This window comes from Geotrypetes seraphini, chromosome 9, assembly GCF_902459505.1.
Source record: "Geotrypetes seraphini chromosome 9, aGeoSer1.1, whole genome shotgun sequence".
Taxonomy (NCBI): domain Eukaryota; kingdom Metazoa; phylum Chordata; class Amphibia; order Gymnophiona; family Dermophiidae; genus Geotrypetes; species Geotrypetes seraphini.
In genome coordinates, this window is record NC_047092.1 from 26676769 (window position 1) to 26695610 (window position 18842).

The 18842-nt window shown below is 42.1% G+C and overlaps 1 protein-coding gene across 1 annotated transcript in view; it reads right to left on the bottom strand.

The window, feature by feature from the left end:
* The window catches only part of RELN (reelin), a 534390-nt gene that overhangs the window by 131338 nt on the left and 384210 nt on the right, over window positions 1–18842 (bottom strand). Inside the window, exons 32-34 of the mRNA XM_033958706.1 lie at window positions 13848–14006; window positions 10656–10844; window positions 8124–8397 (exon numbers count right to left, since the gene is read on the bottom strand). Coding sequence (XP_033814597.1) covers window positions 8124–8397; window positions 10656–10844; window positions 13848–14006 — 622 coding nt within the window. The remainder of the gene's footprint in view (window positions 1–8123; window positions 8398–10655; window positions 10845–13847; window positions 14007–18842) is intronic.

Sequence of the window (18842 nt, forward strand, 5' to 3'; positions counted from 1 at the left end):
ATTGCAGGACCGAGGCAAGCAAACCCGTGCAATATTATTGCTTCAAGGAGCTATTAATAAACAGGAATCGTCTCTCAATTCAAAATTGCTCATCTGAAACTGCATAGTACTGCAATTGTGCAAATTAGCCAGCAAGACAGGAGCATTCGAGGACTTTTTCACAGATGTTTCTGTGAAGTTGCTGTTTTCATTGCTGTATAGAAGGCAAATCTTGCCGAAACACAGCCCGTATAGGGTCTGGTCATCAGAATACAGAAAGTGACTTTTATTCTCTATAATATATTGGGCTTAAATTGTACATTGTGTTTTTTGTATTTGGAATTGTGTTGAATAAACCACACCATTTTTTAAACTCTTGGAAGTCCAGGAATTGGTTCTACTTTTCTTCGGTTGTGGATATTCCATAACAACCATTGGCTAGATTTAGGATCATGAGTCGAGCATTTTGGAAGGAACTTCTTGGACCACATGGCTTAGGATGGCAATGACCAGAGTGGACCCCTAGACCCACCCCTCCCCATCCCGTTACGACCCAGTCCTGCCCCTAATCCCACCCTAGCCCTGCCCCCGCCACTTGCTTTGGTCAGGCAGGTGGGCATCCATGCTTGCGCGAATGCAATGTGATGATGTCACATGCACTCGCACATGCGCGGATGTCCTCTTTGCCGACATAATTTCGGGGGAAGCTTTTCAAAACCTGGACAAAGTGCCAGGTTTTGAAAAGCCGTCCGGATCCCTGGACATGTCCTCAAAAGGAGGACATGTCCGGGAAAATCCGGATGTCTGGTAGCCCTACTACTGAGTGCATCATCAACCAGTCTCAGCATCCCTTCAGACCATAAAGATCTTTAGGGTTGGTACACGTTCAGCATCTGATTCAGATACCAAGGCATCGCAGCGTGTAAAGCTTTAAAGACTGACACCAGGACTTTAAATACAATCTAGCATTTGACTGGGAGCCAATGGAGTTTTTTTTTCCCCCCAATAATTGTCTCACATGATCAAATCATTCCCAAATTAGTTTTAGATTTAACTAGATAGTGTATATTTTCAGTGATTTCCAGCTAAAATTTAGATGGACAAGTACAGGTTGTATATGGTATAACGGACATACATTCAGAATAAGACAGCTAAGTATGCCACGCCCACAGCTCTAAGGGCCAGATTCTGTAAAGGATGCCTATGTTAGATAAAAGGGATGGAAAATCTTTCATACGCTGAAAGATTGGAGAAACTGGGACTCTTTTCCCTGGAGAAGAGGAGACTTAGAGGGGATATGATAGAGACTTACAAGATCTTGAAGGGCATAGAGAGAGTAGAGAGGGACAGATTCTTCAAACTTTCGAAAAATAAAAGAACAAGAGGGCATTCGGAGAAGTTGAAAGGGGATAGATTCAAAACGAATGCTAGGAAGTTCTTCTTTACTCAACGCGTGGTAGACACCTGGAATGCGCTTCCAGAGGACGTAATAGGGCAGAGTACGGTACTGGGGTTTAAGAAAGGATTGGACATTTTCCTACTAGAAAAGGGGATAGAAGGGTATAGATAGAAGAGTACTGTGCAGGTCCTGGACCTGTTGGGCCGCCGCGTGAGCGGACTGCTGGGCGCGATGGACCTCGGGTCTGACCCAGCGGAGGCAATGCTTATGTGCCACTAGGATGTTTAGTGAAGTCTAACTTCAGAATTTGAGCGCAACTTTTTTTTAAATTGGCATGGTAATTGACCACGCCAGTTTTTAGCCAATCAAAAAACATTTTTTTAATGACCAGTTAAGAGTTCTATGTGTAAGTCTTGGGATGCCTAAGTCGATGCACCCTCTGTCTAACGAAGCCTATCGGGAAAATAGGGCATTGTTAGGCATTGTAGGCATGAGTTAGGTGCCGGTAAAATAGGATTGGTAAAACCTTGGTTAATGTACAGTGCCTAGCAATGCCTAAGTCTGCTTAGGCAACACTAGGTTATGATTCTATAAGCACTGACAACCACCGTCTATAGATTCTGGCCCTAAATGGTTAGACATTATATTCATTTACATGCATTCATTTTTTCAGTATGTCTTAAAGTACAGTAGTTGCACAAAATCTGATGGATGATAACCTACACATTAACAAAAATAAAGTCAATTTTCATGTGTTAAAAATTTCTAAATGTTTGCCTGGTTGTACTGTGGTGTTTTGTGTATAAAAATGCATAAATAAAAATTGGAAAAAAAAAATAAAAATTTCTAATGCACATGAAAATTTTTTTTCTAATTAAGACAAATGACAGAAAAAAAAAAAAATCCAAAAAGAGGCCATACACTTTCCCCTGTGAACATCCCTCCAATCCTCAGCATTATTTGCATTTAAAAAGACAAAAATAGTAAATTAATTGGCAGCACTGTTAGTAACAGCAGTGAGACACTGAGGACATGCTGATGATGTGAGATTACACCATACCTGGGCACTGTGCTATCTCATGATGTGTGTTGCTACATAAGCAAATAGATACAGGTGTTTTATTTCCTGACTTTAAACATTTTGCACCACAAACTGATATATATCTTGTGGAAAAGATTTTACTTGCACATCCACAATAAAGCTGGAACTTCTTATGCTTGTTAACACATCAGGCTTTTCTGCGTGTGATGCCTTTTACTAACAAGACTACAATCTATTCTGTGAACTTTCCAGGTAATAATAACAATACTAATTTTATTTTTATATACCGCCAAAGCCAAAGTAGTTCAAGGCGGTTTACAATAAGAAGAGCTGGACAGTCAGCGAAAAAAATAACAATGAAGTCTTTGAATACATGAATATTTGTGGGGAGGAAGAGAGACAGAGTAAGAGTCGCATGTAAGTACAATACCGGGGGACATGCAAGTAGAATACTGGGGTAAGGCTTTAAGAGTTCTTGGTCACAAATCGGTTAAACAGATTAGTTTTGACTAGTTTTCTGAAGTTAAGGTAGGATGAGGAGGAGTGCTTGATGATGTTACCTAGCCAGCCATTCTGTTGACTTGCTTGGAAAGCAAGAGTTCTGTCAAGGAATCTTTTATATCGGCAGGTTTTTATTATTGGGTGGCTAAACATATGTAATCTGTGTGTAGGCCTGGTGGAACAGTCCAGTTAAAAATGGGAGACCAGGTATAGGGGGGGCCAAACCAAGAATGGATTTGAAACAAAGTCAGGCAAATTTGAACAGTACTCTTGCTTCTAGGGGCAGCCAATGGAGTTTTTGATGGTCATGGTTTTTGATGGTCATGGTTTTTGATGGTCAAGGTGTTTTATTTCATAGATGTTGTCAGCCTAGAGGCCTCTGGGAGATTATATCAATCTGACCCTGGCATGAGAAGGCAGATAGACCCTTAGTGCAGGGAAACTGTTTTAAGTAGCCCTGATTGATATATTCTAAGTTTCAAGTAGCCCTGCTTGAATCATGGCTAGCTAAAAGGTGTTAATGTCTGATTAAGAGGGTGCTTAGGACAATGGTGCACAGATCAAGCCAGAGACTTAATCCCATCACCATGCTTACAGGTATCTCACCCTCCTTTGTTAATTAAATTAACCATTGTCTCAAACAGTTTGCAAATTCTAAACAGAAAGATACTGGGGCATACAGGTTTCTATATTGAGTCAAGGTATAAAAGCCTGCTCTCTGCAACACACATCTATCTCTCTCTTTTTCTATGCAGCTATCAAGACCTCTCTCTCTTTCTATCTAACTACCTCTTGGCTCTTTGCTTGGCACTCTGGTTCTGTCTTCACTCTCCCTCTCTCTGTCTATACTTCCCTTTATCTATGGAACACGAAGCTTCCTAGAACTACAAGCTTCTATGTCCCTCTTTACCTCTGACCTCAGTAAGGCAGTGAGACTGCTTGCTCTCTGCTTAAGTGTAATGCTCTCTGCTTAATTGTAATGCTTATAAATATTACTTTTCTGTAAGACTATTTCTATAATATATTCTTTATGCAATCACCTCTGGTTGTGTCTATTATTCTACTTCCTGGTGAGTCATCTGTGAGGGAACTGAACCTGGGACCTGGCGTTTGTCAGTACGCCTTTCACTTAACCCCTACCACCTAATATTGTGGGGGCCACTTTCAAACTGACAGATGTATGTATAGAAAAGACGGAAAGAATTATGGGCCCTTATTTGCTAAGCTGTTCTAAGCTAAAATACATGATAACTGCAAAACTCCTGTGTTAGCTATTAGAAGCATTTCTAACTCTCTGGGGAAGATGGTCTTGCAGTTAATGCAGAGAAAAAGTCACTACTGTGTGTTAAGAGAATGGTAGATAATGCATGATGCAGTTAACAGCACTTCTAGAGGTAATGTTAACTGGTCCTTAGGGATGAGCCTAAGGAAATCCCTGATTGGCCATAATTGAAAAAAAAAATTAATTGGATGGTAGGCACCTAAAGACAATAGGCGCAATTCTCTAAACAGTAGGCGCCTATCACCAAGTAGGAATGGTTATGGGTGGATCGGAAACGTTTTTGAAAGTTAGGCAAGTTATAGGCATCCTTAGGAGCTGGTAGGCACATACATTATAGGCAAAGAAAATCCTGGCCTAAATAGGGACACCTAAAATTAAGGATGACTAGCAGTGCCTAAGCAAAGTTTAGATATCGCTAGGTCTGATTCTATTAACGACGCCTACAACATGATTGACATGTATAGGTGCCTGTTAATGTGGCATTGTGCTCATTGTTAGCATGTCTTGATTTCTATATAAAACATCTAATTCTCTTTCCCTCTCCCCCGAACCCTCATTGCTCTTTCCTTCTAAGAAAAAATAAATGAAACTTTTTATCTATAATAATAAAACGGTAAGCCGCGCATGCGTACTTCCTATGTGTGCGCCGGTTTTCCATGAGCTGTAGCGACCCATAGGAAGTGCGCATGTGCGGCTTACGGTTCTGTTTTTCGGTCTGGCCTGCTCCCTGCCGTATTGCATTTTTTAGTTGAAAGACGCAGGTGGGGATCATGAGAGGAGCCACCGCCGACAAAGAAGAGGACTCCAGCCGCGAGGAGCCGAATGGAGCAGCCAGATCGCAGCAGGCCAGAACGCGGGGGAGGGGCCGAACGGAGCAGGCAAGATCGCGGTAAGAGAAGGGAAGGGGTGGGGGAAATGCTGCAACTGCTGCACAGGGACCTGGAGGGGAAGACAAATACCGCTGCTGCTGCACAGGGAAGTCGGTGGGGGGGGGGGGAGAGAAATGCTGTTGCAGGGAAGTGGGATGGAAATACTACTGCACAGGGAAATGGAGGGAAAGAATGACAGACAGACAGTAGGAGGGAGGGAGACAGACAGAAAGGAAGAAAGACACAGGGGCAGGGAGAGGGACAGAAAGACAGACAGAAAAAGGGAGCCAAGGAGAGAGAGAGAGAGAAAGAGAGAGACAAAGAGAGACAGAAAGAAAGAAAGATAGACAGACATATATTCTAGCACCCGTTAATGTAACGGGCTTAAAGACTAGTTTAATATAACATTTTCAAATTCTCATAACAATAAATGGCCCATCTGGGCATTTTCATAAAACCAACACATAAAATGTAACTATCGTGCCCCAGGTTAGGAGATGCCACCTTTATCCAGCAAGACCAAGAAATGATCCAACTTTCCCTTTTTCTATTTCATTATTGCCAGGTAAGGAGTCCTTATCTAAGTCATAAACACAAGCAATGGTGAGACCTCCCTCCATTACTTATTAAGAGTAAAAAGGCCTCATCCAAGCAAAGAATGACCTGAACTCTCCCATAACTCTACTTGATCATTTTGCAGTGCACAGAAGAGTAGTACGAGTAATACAAGCATGAAAGTTCCTGCCCTTCCCTTAATATCATGAATGAGTTGTAACAACTTTTTTACAGAAAGGGTAGTAGATGCATGGAACAGTCTCCTGGAAGTGGTGGTGGAGACAGAGGCTGTGTCTGAATTCAAGAGGGCCTGGGATAGGCATGTGGGATCTCTTGGATAGTGAAAGAACTAATGGTTATTGCGGATGGGCAGACTAGATGGGCCGTTTGGCCTTTATCTGCCATCATGTTTCTATGAAATAATATTCCAGATTTATTTTAAAAATTTATATACCGCATACAAATACGCGGTTTCCAGCATCATTAATCGTCCCTGTTATATAAACAGGAATAAAACACAAATTCAATCAATTCAAAAATACAATCAAACTTTAAATCATACATTGCTGTCAAAAGAGTTCTAAAAGGTAGTTATCAACTGAAATATACCTTAACATAAGAAGGCATTGGCAAATAATTGAGTTTTCAGCATTTTCTTAAAATTCATCCTCCCCACACAAAACCGCAGGATACCAGGCAAGGCAATCCATAGTTCTATGCCAGCCACAGATATCATTGTTGCTCTGATCCTAGCATGCATAGTCGACATTCTACCCTCCAAACTAAACCATATACCAATATCTAATATAATAACGCGCGCATGTGCACTCCCACCTGCATGCTGCCGTTTTCCATGAGCTGTAGGGATCCGCAGGTAGGAGTGCGCATGCGCACGGAGGCGCAGAGCCTGTTGGCTGCGGCGACTCTTGCTGTCTGAAGGATAAAGCCAAGAAGCACGGAGCTGGAAGGGAGAGGAGCTGCTATCCTCCCTCCTCCCCTCCCCCAACAGACTTAAAAACCCCCAGAGCTCGCTTCGGGTCCGGCAAGGGCTGCGAGTCCTGAAACCTTCCGATTCAAGCAGCATCTGCAGCATTCTACACACACTGCTTCGGGGCCTTCTACTGCCCTGATTTGCTGGGCAGTAGAAAGCCCTGAAGCAGGGTGAGTAGAGTGCTGCAGACGCTGCTGGAATCGGAAGGTTTATCGGGACCGCGGAAAGGGAAGGGGGGGGGGAGTAAGGGACTAAGGGAGCTGGCCAGACTGCGGGAAGGGAAAGGGGGGTAGGGGAAACGCTGCTGCTGCACAGGGAAGTGGTGTAGGGGGAGGGAAATGGAGGGGGAGGGAATGCTGCTGTGGCTGCTGCACAGGGAAGTGGTGGGAGAGAAATGGTGCTGCATAGGAGGCAGGGAGAGAGACAGATAGATAGAAAGAAAAGAAGAAAGACACAAGGGCAGGGAGAGACACAGAAAGACAGACAGACAGACAAAGGGGGCCAGGGAGAGAGACAGACAGCAGGAGGGAGGGAGAGACAGAAATAAAGACACACAGACATATATTCTACCACCCGTTAATGTAACGGACTAAAATTCTAGTGAAATAATATACTAACATAACTAAACCATACAATAACTGTAAGATATGTCTAAATAAATTCCTTGAATAAACAAGCCACAAAATTGCTACAAGATAGGATATCCCACCCATCTCAACTTCTCTCCCCCTAGGCCTCAACTCTTAACAAAACCTTGCTATGGGACAGACATGTTGTACTAATGGTGGATAAGCCAAAATGCAGGGACAGGTTGACTCAGCCTTGTTTTCCCTCAACGTGCCCACTGGTCAGAATGGCAGGCCCCACTTGAGCTGATCCAGCTCTGAGATCCTGCTCAAAGGTTCTGAGGTCAGGCCACCATCTTGAATCGGCAGATGCTGGGCCATGTGGCAGCAGATATATTGCATACTTCATCCAGCAGCTGGGGAGGGGGGGTCTAACAGGGGAAATAGAGTACATTATTTGCTTTTGCAAAGATTAAATTTTGCACATTCAAAATTTTGTTTTAATTAAAAGCAAACATACTGGTGCAATGCAAAAAAGAGCAGTGGTTAGAGCTACAACCTCAGCACCCTGAGGTTGTGGGTTCAAACCCCATGCTGATCCTTGTGACCATGGGCAAGGCACTTAATCCTCCACTGCCCCAAGTACATTAGGTGGTCTGTGAGCCCACTGGGACAGAAAGGGAAAATGCTTGAAGTACCTGTATGTAAACCACTTTGAGTGTGGTTGTAAAATTTGGGGGGAAAATCTGAGGGAAAAATCCTATCTATACCTAAATAAAGTACAGTTTCCACAGATAAATTTTCTGCACTATTTCTCCATGTGGCGCATTGCATGGCCAAATAATAGCATGCAAAATTTGAACATTGCTCAGGCAAACCAATGAAGTTTAGCATTCATCATCTTACGGTGATCAGAACATCCAGCACATCAATTCTTACATTGTTGACAGTGGAAGGTAGACTGTGATCCGCTTCCAGTTCTGGAACCTTTCAGAGGTGTAAACCGAGCTCTCTGTGTAATGAAGGCAGCCAATTCTGGGTGGGACACATTCCTCGGTGACCTGGTGCCAGTCCCTGCCATTGTTCAGAGAATACTGGAGCTGGACCGTACGGGAGGGGCTAATAGATTTGCTGCAGCCCATGTTCAGATCAAACTGCAGGAACGTGGAGGCTGTAACATGGAAGTCCCAGGTCTCAGCATAACGAGCTTTTCCTAATAGAGGACCAAAGCAAATATTTAGTTTACAAACATCAGTTCACTTGATGCTGTTTGGGGAGAATTTTGTGAAGAATTTTCTGCATATAAAGTATGTTTCACATGTTAAAAAAGGGTTAAATACACTCAAGATGGCATAATGTTTTGAGGCCAGCAGCTGGGTGGAGCAGAGCACAGTTGTGATGTATGCGTGTATTTTATAAAGTATGCAAATACAAACGTGGAGTATACTGTACATATTTAAACCTTCAGTGCAGGTATAGATTTGTGTGAAAATTTGAGGCAGATTTTAGAAAGGATGTCCAACTCGGATTAAATTTTTATAATTAAGAGAGGATAACTTCAAGACCATCTCCCTTATTCTCACACTTGTCATAAGATAGTAGATATTTCCAAAGTTAACAGACCCTCAGAGGTACCACCATGATACTCAAAATTTCGTTCACTGTATCCGGCTTCACGTATCCAGTCCTCACTGGGTCTCAATAAGTTAGCTTTAACTGTCAAACTTTACCCTGAACTTTTGAGTTTATAAATATTAAATAGTACTTAGCTTTGTAAATTAAGTGGTCTAAGATGCAGCGGAAGCTAACTAAGGGATATTAGCCTTGAAAAATCCCTCTGGGTGAAACATGTCGGCACAAATGTCCCTGCAAGTTAGACCACTTAATTTACAAAGCTTTTATTATTTTTTTTTTATTGAATTTAATACATTTACAATATCATAAAGATATCAAAAGAAAAAAAGGGTTACCATACAGATTTTCAATACACCACATCATACAAAAAGACAATCCTTTACAAGCCCACTAAAGGGGAAACATATTGCTATATATCAACTCATTTTTAAAGAAAAACACAAAGCTAAGTACTATTTAATATTTATAAACTCAAAAGTTCAGGGTAAAGTTTGACAGTTAAAGCTAACTTATTGAGACCCAGTGAGGACTGGGTACGTGAAGCCGGATACAGTGAACAAAATTTTGAGTATCATGGTGGTACCTCTGAGGGTCTGTTAACTTTGGAAATATCTACTATCTTATGGCAAGTGTGAGAATAAGGGAGATGGTCTTGAAGTTATCCTCTCTTAATTATAAAAGTTGAATTTGTCTCTCACAAAAGCCTTTACTATAATAGATAGTGGCAGTCTATTAATCAACTCGGATTAAAGGCATCCAATTCAGGATGTCACACAAGGACGTCTATATCTTATGCACTTGCCACTAGATGGAATGCAGCGAGTGAAATATGCTGAGACTAGGACGAAGGCGGTTTTGACGGCAGGGATGAAAATGTCAACTTAATTGGACCGTTAAGAATGATGGATAAGATACAAAATTTTAAAAAGCTGCGGAAAACAATCATATTTCTGGAAGTGTTTTCTTAAACATATAGGGCTCCTTTTACAAAGGCGCGTTAGCGGTTTAACACGTGGAATAAACCGCCGGATGCACTAGCCGCTACCGCCTCTTCAGCAGGCAGTAGTTTTTTGGCCAGCGTGGGGGTTAGCGCGTGATGAAAAGTCACGCGCGTTAACCTTGCTAGCGCGGCTTCGTAAAAGGAGCCCATAGTCAAATAAGAGAGACAAGCACGATTTTAAATTTTGTTTGTGTTTTTAATGTTACTATGGCTTATTTAATATTTTATGTGTATGGTTGTAATCCGCTCAGTTTTTCGGCGGACTATGAGTCTTTTAAATAAATAAATATACTTTTCCCAAGGCAATTTTCAAAGGAAGAGTATGTTCATACTTTCTCTTGGAAAACTGTTGCCAAATCCAGAGTTGCAGGGACCTGTAGACATCGCATCAGTGGTTGCTTTTGAAAATTGCTCCAAATTATAATTTCCCAAAGGAAAATCTGGACCCATGGCCACACCCCCAGGCCCGCCCAGTTACACTCGCATCACGCCCTATCCTGCACCCAGCCCCGCCCCCAGCCTCACCTCCCTTAACCTGTTCATGTGTTGGGACAGCATTCGCACATCAGCGCATGCAACGCGATGACATTGTGCGCATGCGACGTGATGACATCATATGTGTGTGTGTGACATCACCGCATTGCATCTGCTGTCCTGACATTGGAAGCTTTTCAAAACCTGGACAAAGTGCCGAGTTCGGAAAAACCCGTTCAAACCCCTGGACATGGTCCTCAAAAGGAGGACATGTCCAGGGAAATCCGTCTGGTAACCCTTTTATTAGCAGGCAAAAAACAAATGCCATTTGGTTTATCAGATTATGTAGAGTGAATGCATACCTATATTTTCACTGAAGACCAGGGCTGTATCCATGGAAAGACAGTCAATATCTACTTGACCACCTTGGATTCTGTACCAGTTGGTTTGCAGATCCAAGGAGCCGTCAAACTTGTCTTGAAAACTGGTACGAGAGCTGTCGTTCATGCCTATGAGGACATCATCTAAGGCCCACTGTGCAGAATGTTTTCCTACAGAAATGAATAAACAATTTACAGGAGTAAATACAGAGATTATTCTATGTCACAGTTGCAGGAAGAAGTATAGCACATTGTTAGATGACGGGTGCGTTAATACAGAGATTATTCTATGTCACAGCTGCAGGAAGATGTATAGAGCATTGTTAGATGACAGGTACGTTAATCCACAGATTATTCTATGTCACAGCTGCAGGAAGATGTATAGAGCATTGTTAGATGAGAGATGCGTTAATACAGAGATTATTCTATGTCACAGCTGCAGGAAGAAGTATAGCGCATTGTTAGATGACAGGTGCGTTAATACAGAGATTATTCTATGTCACAGCTGCAGGAAGATGTATAGAGCATTGTTAGATGAGAGGTGTGTTAATACAGAGATTATTCTATGTCACAGCTGCAGGAAGAAGTATAGCGCATTGTTAGATGACAGGTGCGTTAATACAGAGATTATTCTATGTCACAGCTGCAGGAAGATGTATAGAGCATTGTTAGATGAGAGATGTGTTAATACAGAGATTATTCTATGTCACAGCTGCAGGAAGAAGTATAGCGCATTGTTAGATGACAGGTGCGTTAATACAGAGATTATTCTATGTCACAGCTGCAGGAAGATGTATAGAGCATTGTTAGATGAGAGATGTGTTAATACAGAGATTATTCTATGTCACAGCTGCAGGAAGATGTATAGAGCATTGTTAGATGAGAGGTATCTATGAGCACTGTTCCCTCCCTAAGCTGAGCAGGAGTCCTCCAACCGCATTGCTATAGACAGGCAGGTTTCCTGCAGTCCTGCACAGCTTGCCTTTCCCTCAGTGTTGAAAAGGTGATAGCGAAGCAGCACCCCTCTCTGGCAGGACTGCAGCAGGAGGACTCCCGCTCAGCTCAGAGTGAACAGCACTGTTTTAGCATTCTGTTTTCACTTTCATTCCAGGAGGAAATGTCATCCTCTCATCTTTAGGGAGGTGCATTTTGCTTCACTGGGTTTTATTTCATTTAGTGCTATTGCATTTAGCACACGTTAAAGTGCTAAAATAACATAATACACGTTAAAAATAAATCTAAGCAGCATTTTACAAATGTATACTTGTATGTAGCATGCAAAAGCTTTTATAAAATTATCCCATATAGATAAATGTAAATCCTGCCCTAAAAACCCTCCAACCCCTTCTTTTACTAAATGAATAAATTTTATAGAGACATCAACATCCAAAAACTGGCCTCATAATTGCTTTTGAATCTTGGCCTGAATCATATAAACAACCATAAGAGCCAGTGGGTGCTGAGCAACCCATTATTGAGCAAGTTCCTTCCTTGTGTCCAGGAAGGGGTAACTTGTATTGTGTTTAGCACCCCCAATCATTTTGAAATGTTAGTGCCTAATACCACAATAGCAACAACGGCCTGTTATTACAAAATAAACTTCTTTGAAAGCCATTTCACAGCAATAATTAGAAATGTAAGATTTTACGTAGCTAAACTTATGTTAATCCTTGTGAAAATAACATTTGACATGGTACCTTTCTCCCCAGGAACATGGCTAAATGTGTATGTACTGGATGACTTGAAAGTAGGCAGCGACACTGGAAGATAGAGGCAGGAATTACAAAATACAGGTGGCCCAGATTCTCTACGGGGTGCCGATATCAGCGGCCGCCTAAAACGCGGCCACTGATTGCGTGTCAGTCACGCAATGGCACCCCATAGAGAATCACGCCTTCTCAAAAGATAGGCACCGGAAATGTAGGCCAGGGTTTTCCGGGCCTACATTTCCAGCACCAATCTTTGTCGTGAATGGGGCCTACTTATGTGCTTTAGGCCCCGTCTTGTGTTAGCCACACCCATAGTGGTGTTTGATGAGTTAAAGCACCTACAATATATAGGTGTGATTCTACCGTATACAATTTAGGCACCGGTAGGTGCTTTAACAGTGTCATTTTTTGAAGTTAAATGTCGTTTGTTACTTAATATAGGTGCCGGTAGAGCACAGGTTAAGAACATAAGAATAGCCTTACTGGGTCAGACCAATGGTCCATCAAGCCCAGTAGCCTGTTGTGGTAAGAGTGGATAGCGTAGCTGGTTTAAAGAAAGGTTTGGACAATTTCCTGGAGTAAAAGTCCATAGTCTGTTATTGAGAAGGACATGGAGGGAAGCCACTGCTTGCCCTGGATTGGTGCTACTCTTTGGGGTTCCGGAATCTTGCTTATTCTGAGATAACAGAATGTTGCTACTCTTTGGGATTCTAGAATCTTGCTGCTCTTTGGGGATTCTGCATGGAATGTTGCTACTCTTTGGGGGGTTCCAGAATCTTGCTTACTCTGAGATAATGGAATGTTGCTACTCCTTAGATTTTGGCCAGGTATTAGGGACCTGGATTGGCCGTGAGAATGGGCTACTGGGCTTGGTGGACCATTGGTCTGACCCAGTAAGGCTATTTCTATGCTCACCTACCGGCGCCTAAATTTAGGTGCCGTTTCTAGAATTTCCCCCTGAGTGCCAATCTTAATTGTCACGTGCATGCTCAGCAGAGAGTTTTTCCTTTCAAAATGAGTGAGCGAGCAGTAAGCACAAGGGTACAAAGCCTGCAAGCTCCCCAAGGCGTTTAATTATTGCTCTTTGAATTTTAATGATTGCTCTTTGAATTGTATTTTAAATTCAAAGACTTTTGCAAATAAGTAACTGTAGCACTGAGATTAAGCAAAGCCATGTCAATTAATATCGTTCTTCAGTCATTTAGACAAAACACTGTTTGATATCTGATGGTTGGTTGCTACAAATTCATCATTCATTTGAAGTAGTGTCTGCAGGGAACAATTTAAGACTTAATTAAACAGATCGAAGGGTTTTATTTATCCATTAATGTATGCGTATGGGCTTCTTCTACTGCCTATTATGAGGTACCTAATTAAGTTTAAAGTAACAGCAGAAATGAGTTAAATTGTTATGCAGTGGGTGCATTTCCTATAGTAACCTTTGATGTTATGGATCAGTGCTTACCGTGTTGTGGCTGCCACCAACGGAAGGCAGTGGCCGGCGTTTTAGCCTCACGGGGCAGTTCTATTGAAATGATCTGTGGTTCTAGGAAAGAGAGGAAGTCTAGCTCCCGCAGCAAGACCCAACTGATCCCATTGTCATTGGTGTACTGGACAACAAGCCCTGCAAGAAGCAAAAAAACGAGAAAGCACTTCCACTTCCTGTACTGTATTTCCTTGGAAAACATGCAAGACACATGGCAAAGGTTTAGGAACAGAAGAAGCAGAGCTATACTATGCCCTTATTTATAAGCCCTATTTGTGATTTACATGTGTAAATACCAACAAAAGAAAGGAAAGCTGCAGAATTGATGTTCTAGATCAGTGGCTCCCAACCCTGTCCTGGGGGACCCCTAGCCAGTCGGGTTTTCAGGATATCCCTAATGAATATGCATGAGAGAGATTTGCATATAATGGAAGCGACAGGTATGCAAATCTCTCTCATGCATATTCATTAGGGATGTCTTGAAAACCCGACTGGCTGGGGGGGGGGTCCCCCAGGACAAGGTTGGGAACCACTATTCTAGATGCGGTGATTTATTTGTAGCATATCAAATTGCAGATGAATATGCAATAAACTGTATCCACATTGAATTTGAAAACTGTGGACCCGACACGGGCTGTGTTTCAACTAACCGTCTTCCTCAGGGGTTCCAAGGTTGAAGGTGAGAAATGAAAATGTGGATACTAATATTAATCTTAAGTGTATCGATTGCACACAAAGCGTCCCTAGCATATGCATATTGAATAAATGCTGGAAACCTAGTTTAGACAGCAGAGATTTACGTGTAAACATCTCTAATACATGCATATTACATGGAGGTACGGTTTGGGTGGAACTAGGAAGAAATCTGAGGCCACTGTCTTTTCATGGCCTTCTTCATTCTTCCCTCCTTTTGTCCACTATTAAGGGCTTTCAACTCCCCGTAAAGGACTCCATGAGGATATTGGTTTGGAGAGGGTAGCCCAATTCCCTTCCCTAAAGTAGCATGCAGTTTAATGTATGAATTAGCATGTGCTGTCATAAAATGGTGTAAACAAAAACACAAAAAAAACCCCAAATCCAAATAGCACCAAAAGGTTCCACAAAGGAAATGAGGCAGCAAAACAACACAAAATTGTGGAACAGAAGATCGGAAGTACCAGTTTGTAGTTTAATAAGCGTCCAAATAACTAAAAAAAAAAAAATAATCTTAAAAACAATCCACAAAGGGTGTATACAGTCACAAGCAACCCAAAGGATAGAAATCAAATGATGTATAAGATAAAAATGACCCAACACGGGCCGTGTTTCAGCAAAATAAAAATGCCTTCCTCAGGGGTCTTATAGGGTCCTTGGCTGTCTAAAAGTCACAAAAACTCAAAATAGTTAAGAGGCTGCAAACAAGCAGCACAGCTCACAAGACTCCAATGTAGGCCGGTGTCAAATGGTGTAATTCATACTGTGCTTTTGAGGTAACAGCTTTCATGCCAATTCGTACATTCACATGCCATCATACCACTGGAGGAACAAATAATGTACTTGTGAGGTAACAGCACATGCCAATTTGTGAGTTAGAGGCTTAGCGCAGTTTAGCAAAAGTTATTTAGGACATTTTCACATGTCTGAAGCTTAGGATAATCAGCATCTGCTATACGCAGGATTTAATTGTGCCTAATGTTGATTGAGTTAATGGGTTATTTCCATCTGCAGCAATATTGACTATTATGATAGGATTATTTTGCCTATATGTTTTCTAATCCTATGCTGTGTGAGATTGGTTTACTGTATGTTGCAATCATTCTATAGAACTCATTGTGGTGAAGCAGATACAAAGGTCAAAATTAAATTAAAATTTTAAAATTACACTCAAGAAAATACAAAATATTCAAAGGCAGTGTAAAGCTTCTGCTGATATTTGGTGAATATATACACACATTTCTATTTTCAGCAGGAGAAGTTCACATGCACAGCTCTGAATGGTCATAAATAACATATAACAGATGTTACTCTCTCCTTTCCTGCCTAGAGATATGTTAAGATTTGTTTAGCATGTGGTGTCTTGGATGTTGGAGTTAAGTTGCTCTTGCGTAGTCTGTTTCTTGCGCCCTCTTCACTGCGGCCTACTTTGCTGGGATAAGATCTCTGCTGTTATTCCATATGGATCTTCCAGGCCCTACAAACATCCCTGTTCCTATCGCAACTGTGATACAGCACTTTATATAAAGTGGCACCTGCTATTTGCAGATATGCTGGTGGACCAGCCATATTCATTCATTCTCAGTGGCATTATTCCGATAGTGCCCCTGAAAGTCATGACAGACATAACATAAGAACATAAGAAATGCCAGCACCGGATCAGACCATGGGTCCATCTAGTTCGGCAATCCGCACACGCGGAGGCCCAGCCAGGTCTACCCTGGCAAATACCTTAGTTACTCAATGTGTTTTTCAAGAAGATATGCATCCAACTTGCCCTTAAATCCTGGAATGGTGGTTTCCTCCACAACCTCTTCCGGGAGAGTGTTCCAGGCATTCACCACTCGCTGTGTGAAGCAGAACTTTCTGACATTTGTCCTGGCCCTGTCTCCCCACAGCTTCAGTCCATGACCTCTTGTCCGAGTCACCTTCGACAACGTGAATAAAGGTGTTTCCTGTTCTATTTTGTTGAATCCTTTCAGTATTTTAAAAGTCTCGATCAGATCCCCTCGCAGTCTCCTCTTCTCGAGGGTGAAAAGTCCCAGTTTTCTGAGGCGATCTTTGTAGCTCAAATTTTCCATACCTTTTATTAGCTTTGTCGCTCGCTTCTGCACCCTCTCCAGTAGTATTATATCCTTCTTTAGATAGGGAGACCAATGTTGGACACAGTATTCCAAGTGTGGTCTCACCAACGGCATTATTACATCCTCAGATCTACTCATGATACCCTTCTTTATCATGCCCAACATCCTGTTTGCTTTTTTTGCCGCCGCTGCGCATTGAGCCGACGGCTTCAGGGTCCTGTCTATCATTACCCCCAGGTCCCTTTCTTGTTCGCTTTTGCCCAAAGTTGCATCAAATAAGGTATACTGGTGCCCCAGCATTATCCAGACAGTGCCGGGGCAGAACGTGGATAGATCCTAGACATTCCTTTTAAATGATCCAGAGAGTGGGCTGAATATTATCACTATCCAGATAATGGAAGCACTCGCCGCTTTCCACATATATTCAGTATTGGCTACTATTTATTTAAAATATTTATAATCTGCTTATCCATCAATGCTAAGCGGGTGACAACATAACATACATAATAACAGGGCATATTTCAGCGTGCCTGTTGGGGATAAAGACAAACCTTGAGCACCTCACTTAACGTGCGAGCACTATCAAAAAAACTCTGAAAGGTAAGACTTTCTCACTAGGATGGTGGAATTTTCTGCTATAAAATTTCTTAGAATGTTTGTGGTTAAATATGTTTATGCAATTTCAACGTGCAAAGAAAACATCCACAGCATAACATAACAGAATACTTACATGTGTGCACTAATACAATTCCTCCCTCCCACCCCCCCCCCCGCCCCCCACCCCAAATATAAACCCAAGCATGAGGAACCCTGAGAGGTAGGCAGCCAACTGGAAGGAAATTATAGATTCAAGAGTCTACTCCGGGCCCTTGGAGTGAGGGTCAGCCAAAATTGCTCCCAGATCAAGGTAAATTTCTTAGAATGTTTAATTTTAAAAAATATTTAAATTTTCAATGTTATTTGAAAATATATCGTATATAAAATATGTTGTGAGAATCATAGAAACATAGAAGATGACGGCAGAAAAGGGCTACAGCCCATCAAGTCTGCCCACTCTGCTTACCCACCCCCTGTCTATGCCCTAATGACCCAATTTCCTTATCTTGACCCTCGTAGGGATCCCACATGGGTATCCCATTTATTCTTAAAGTCTGGCACGCTGTCTGCCTCGATCACCTGCACTGGAAGCTTGTTCCAATGATCAACACTCTCTCCTCCTCTCCCTATTGGCTAAGGCTCTTAACATTTGCATCTCCTCTTCCTATAGGCTAAGGCTCTTTACACCTGCATTGTGATGTCATAGAACTTTCTGATTATAGAAACATAGAAACATGATGGCAGATAAAGGCCAAATGACCCATCATAGAAACATAGAAGATGACGGCAGAAAAGGGCTACAGCCCATCAAGTCTGCCCACTCTGCTTACCCACCCCCTGTCTATGCCCTAATGACCCAATTTCCTTATCTTGACCCTCGTAGGGATCCCACATGGGTATCCCATTTATTTTTAAAGTCTGGCACGCTGTCTGCCTCGATCGCCTGCACTGGAATCTTGTGCACATTAGTTTGTGCACATGTTTGTCATCGTCAAAAGTCCTTAATGTCCACTTCCCCTTTGCTCTTTTATTAATTTTACTATCTATAAGCATAATTTTACTTCTATTTTATCTTTTATTGTAAACCGGTTAGATACCCGTTGATGGTCGGTATATTAAAAATCAATAAACTTGAAACTTAGTCATAAGTGAAATAAATTTATTGTTTTCATTGCCACAATTTAATTTTGTTCTTCTACAGCAGGGGTGTCAAAGTCCCTCCTCGAGGGCCAAAGAGAACCATGAATTTGCTATCCTGAGAATTTCGTGGGAACCCACAGACCACTCAAACAACTGCTTCTTCTGCACAGTGGACCCTTCCAAACGTCAAAGAGGCATACATCTGCAATCACATATCTGGGCATTCCTTCATCTATCGTCCCGGTGCCACATTACTCTCCATCCAAACCCTTCCCTAACTAACCAATTCCCTTTTAATGAGAGAGAGCGAGCGAGAGAACAAAACTAGGGGACGAGAAAGAAAAAGCATTACAGAAGGCGACCAAAAGGTCAAAACCCTTCCAGGGGCCCATACTCTTGTGGCCCCTGCGGAGCAATCGAAAACTCTTCACCAACTAAAATTAGAAAGGAAAGCAGTATC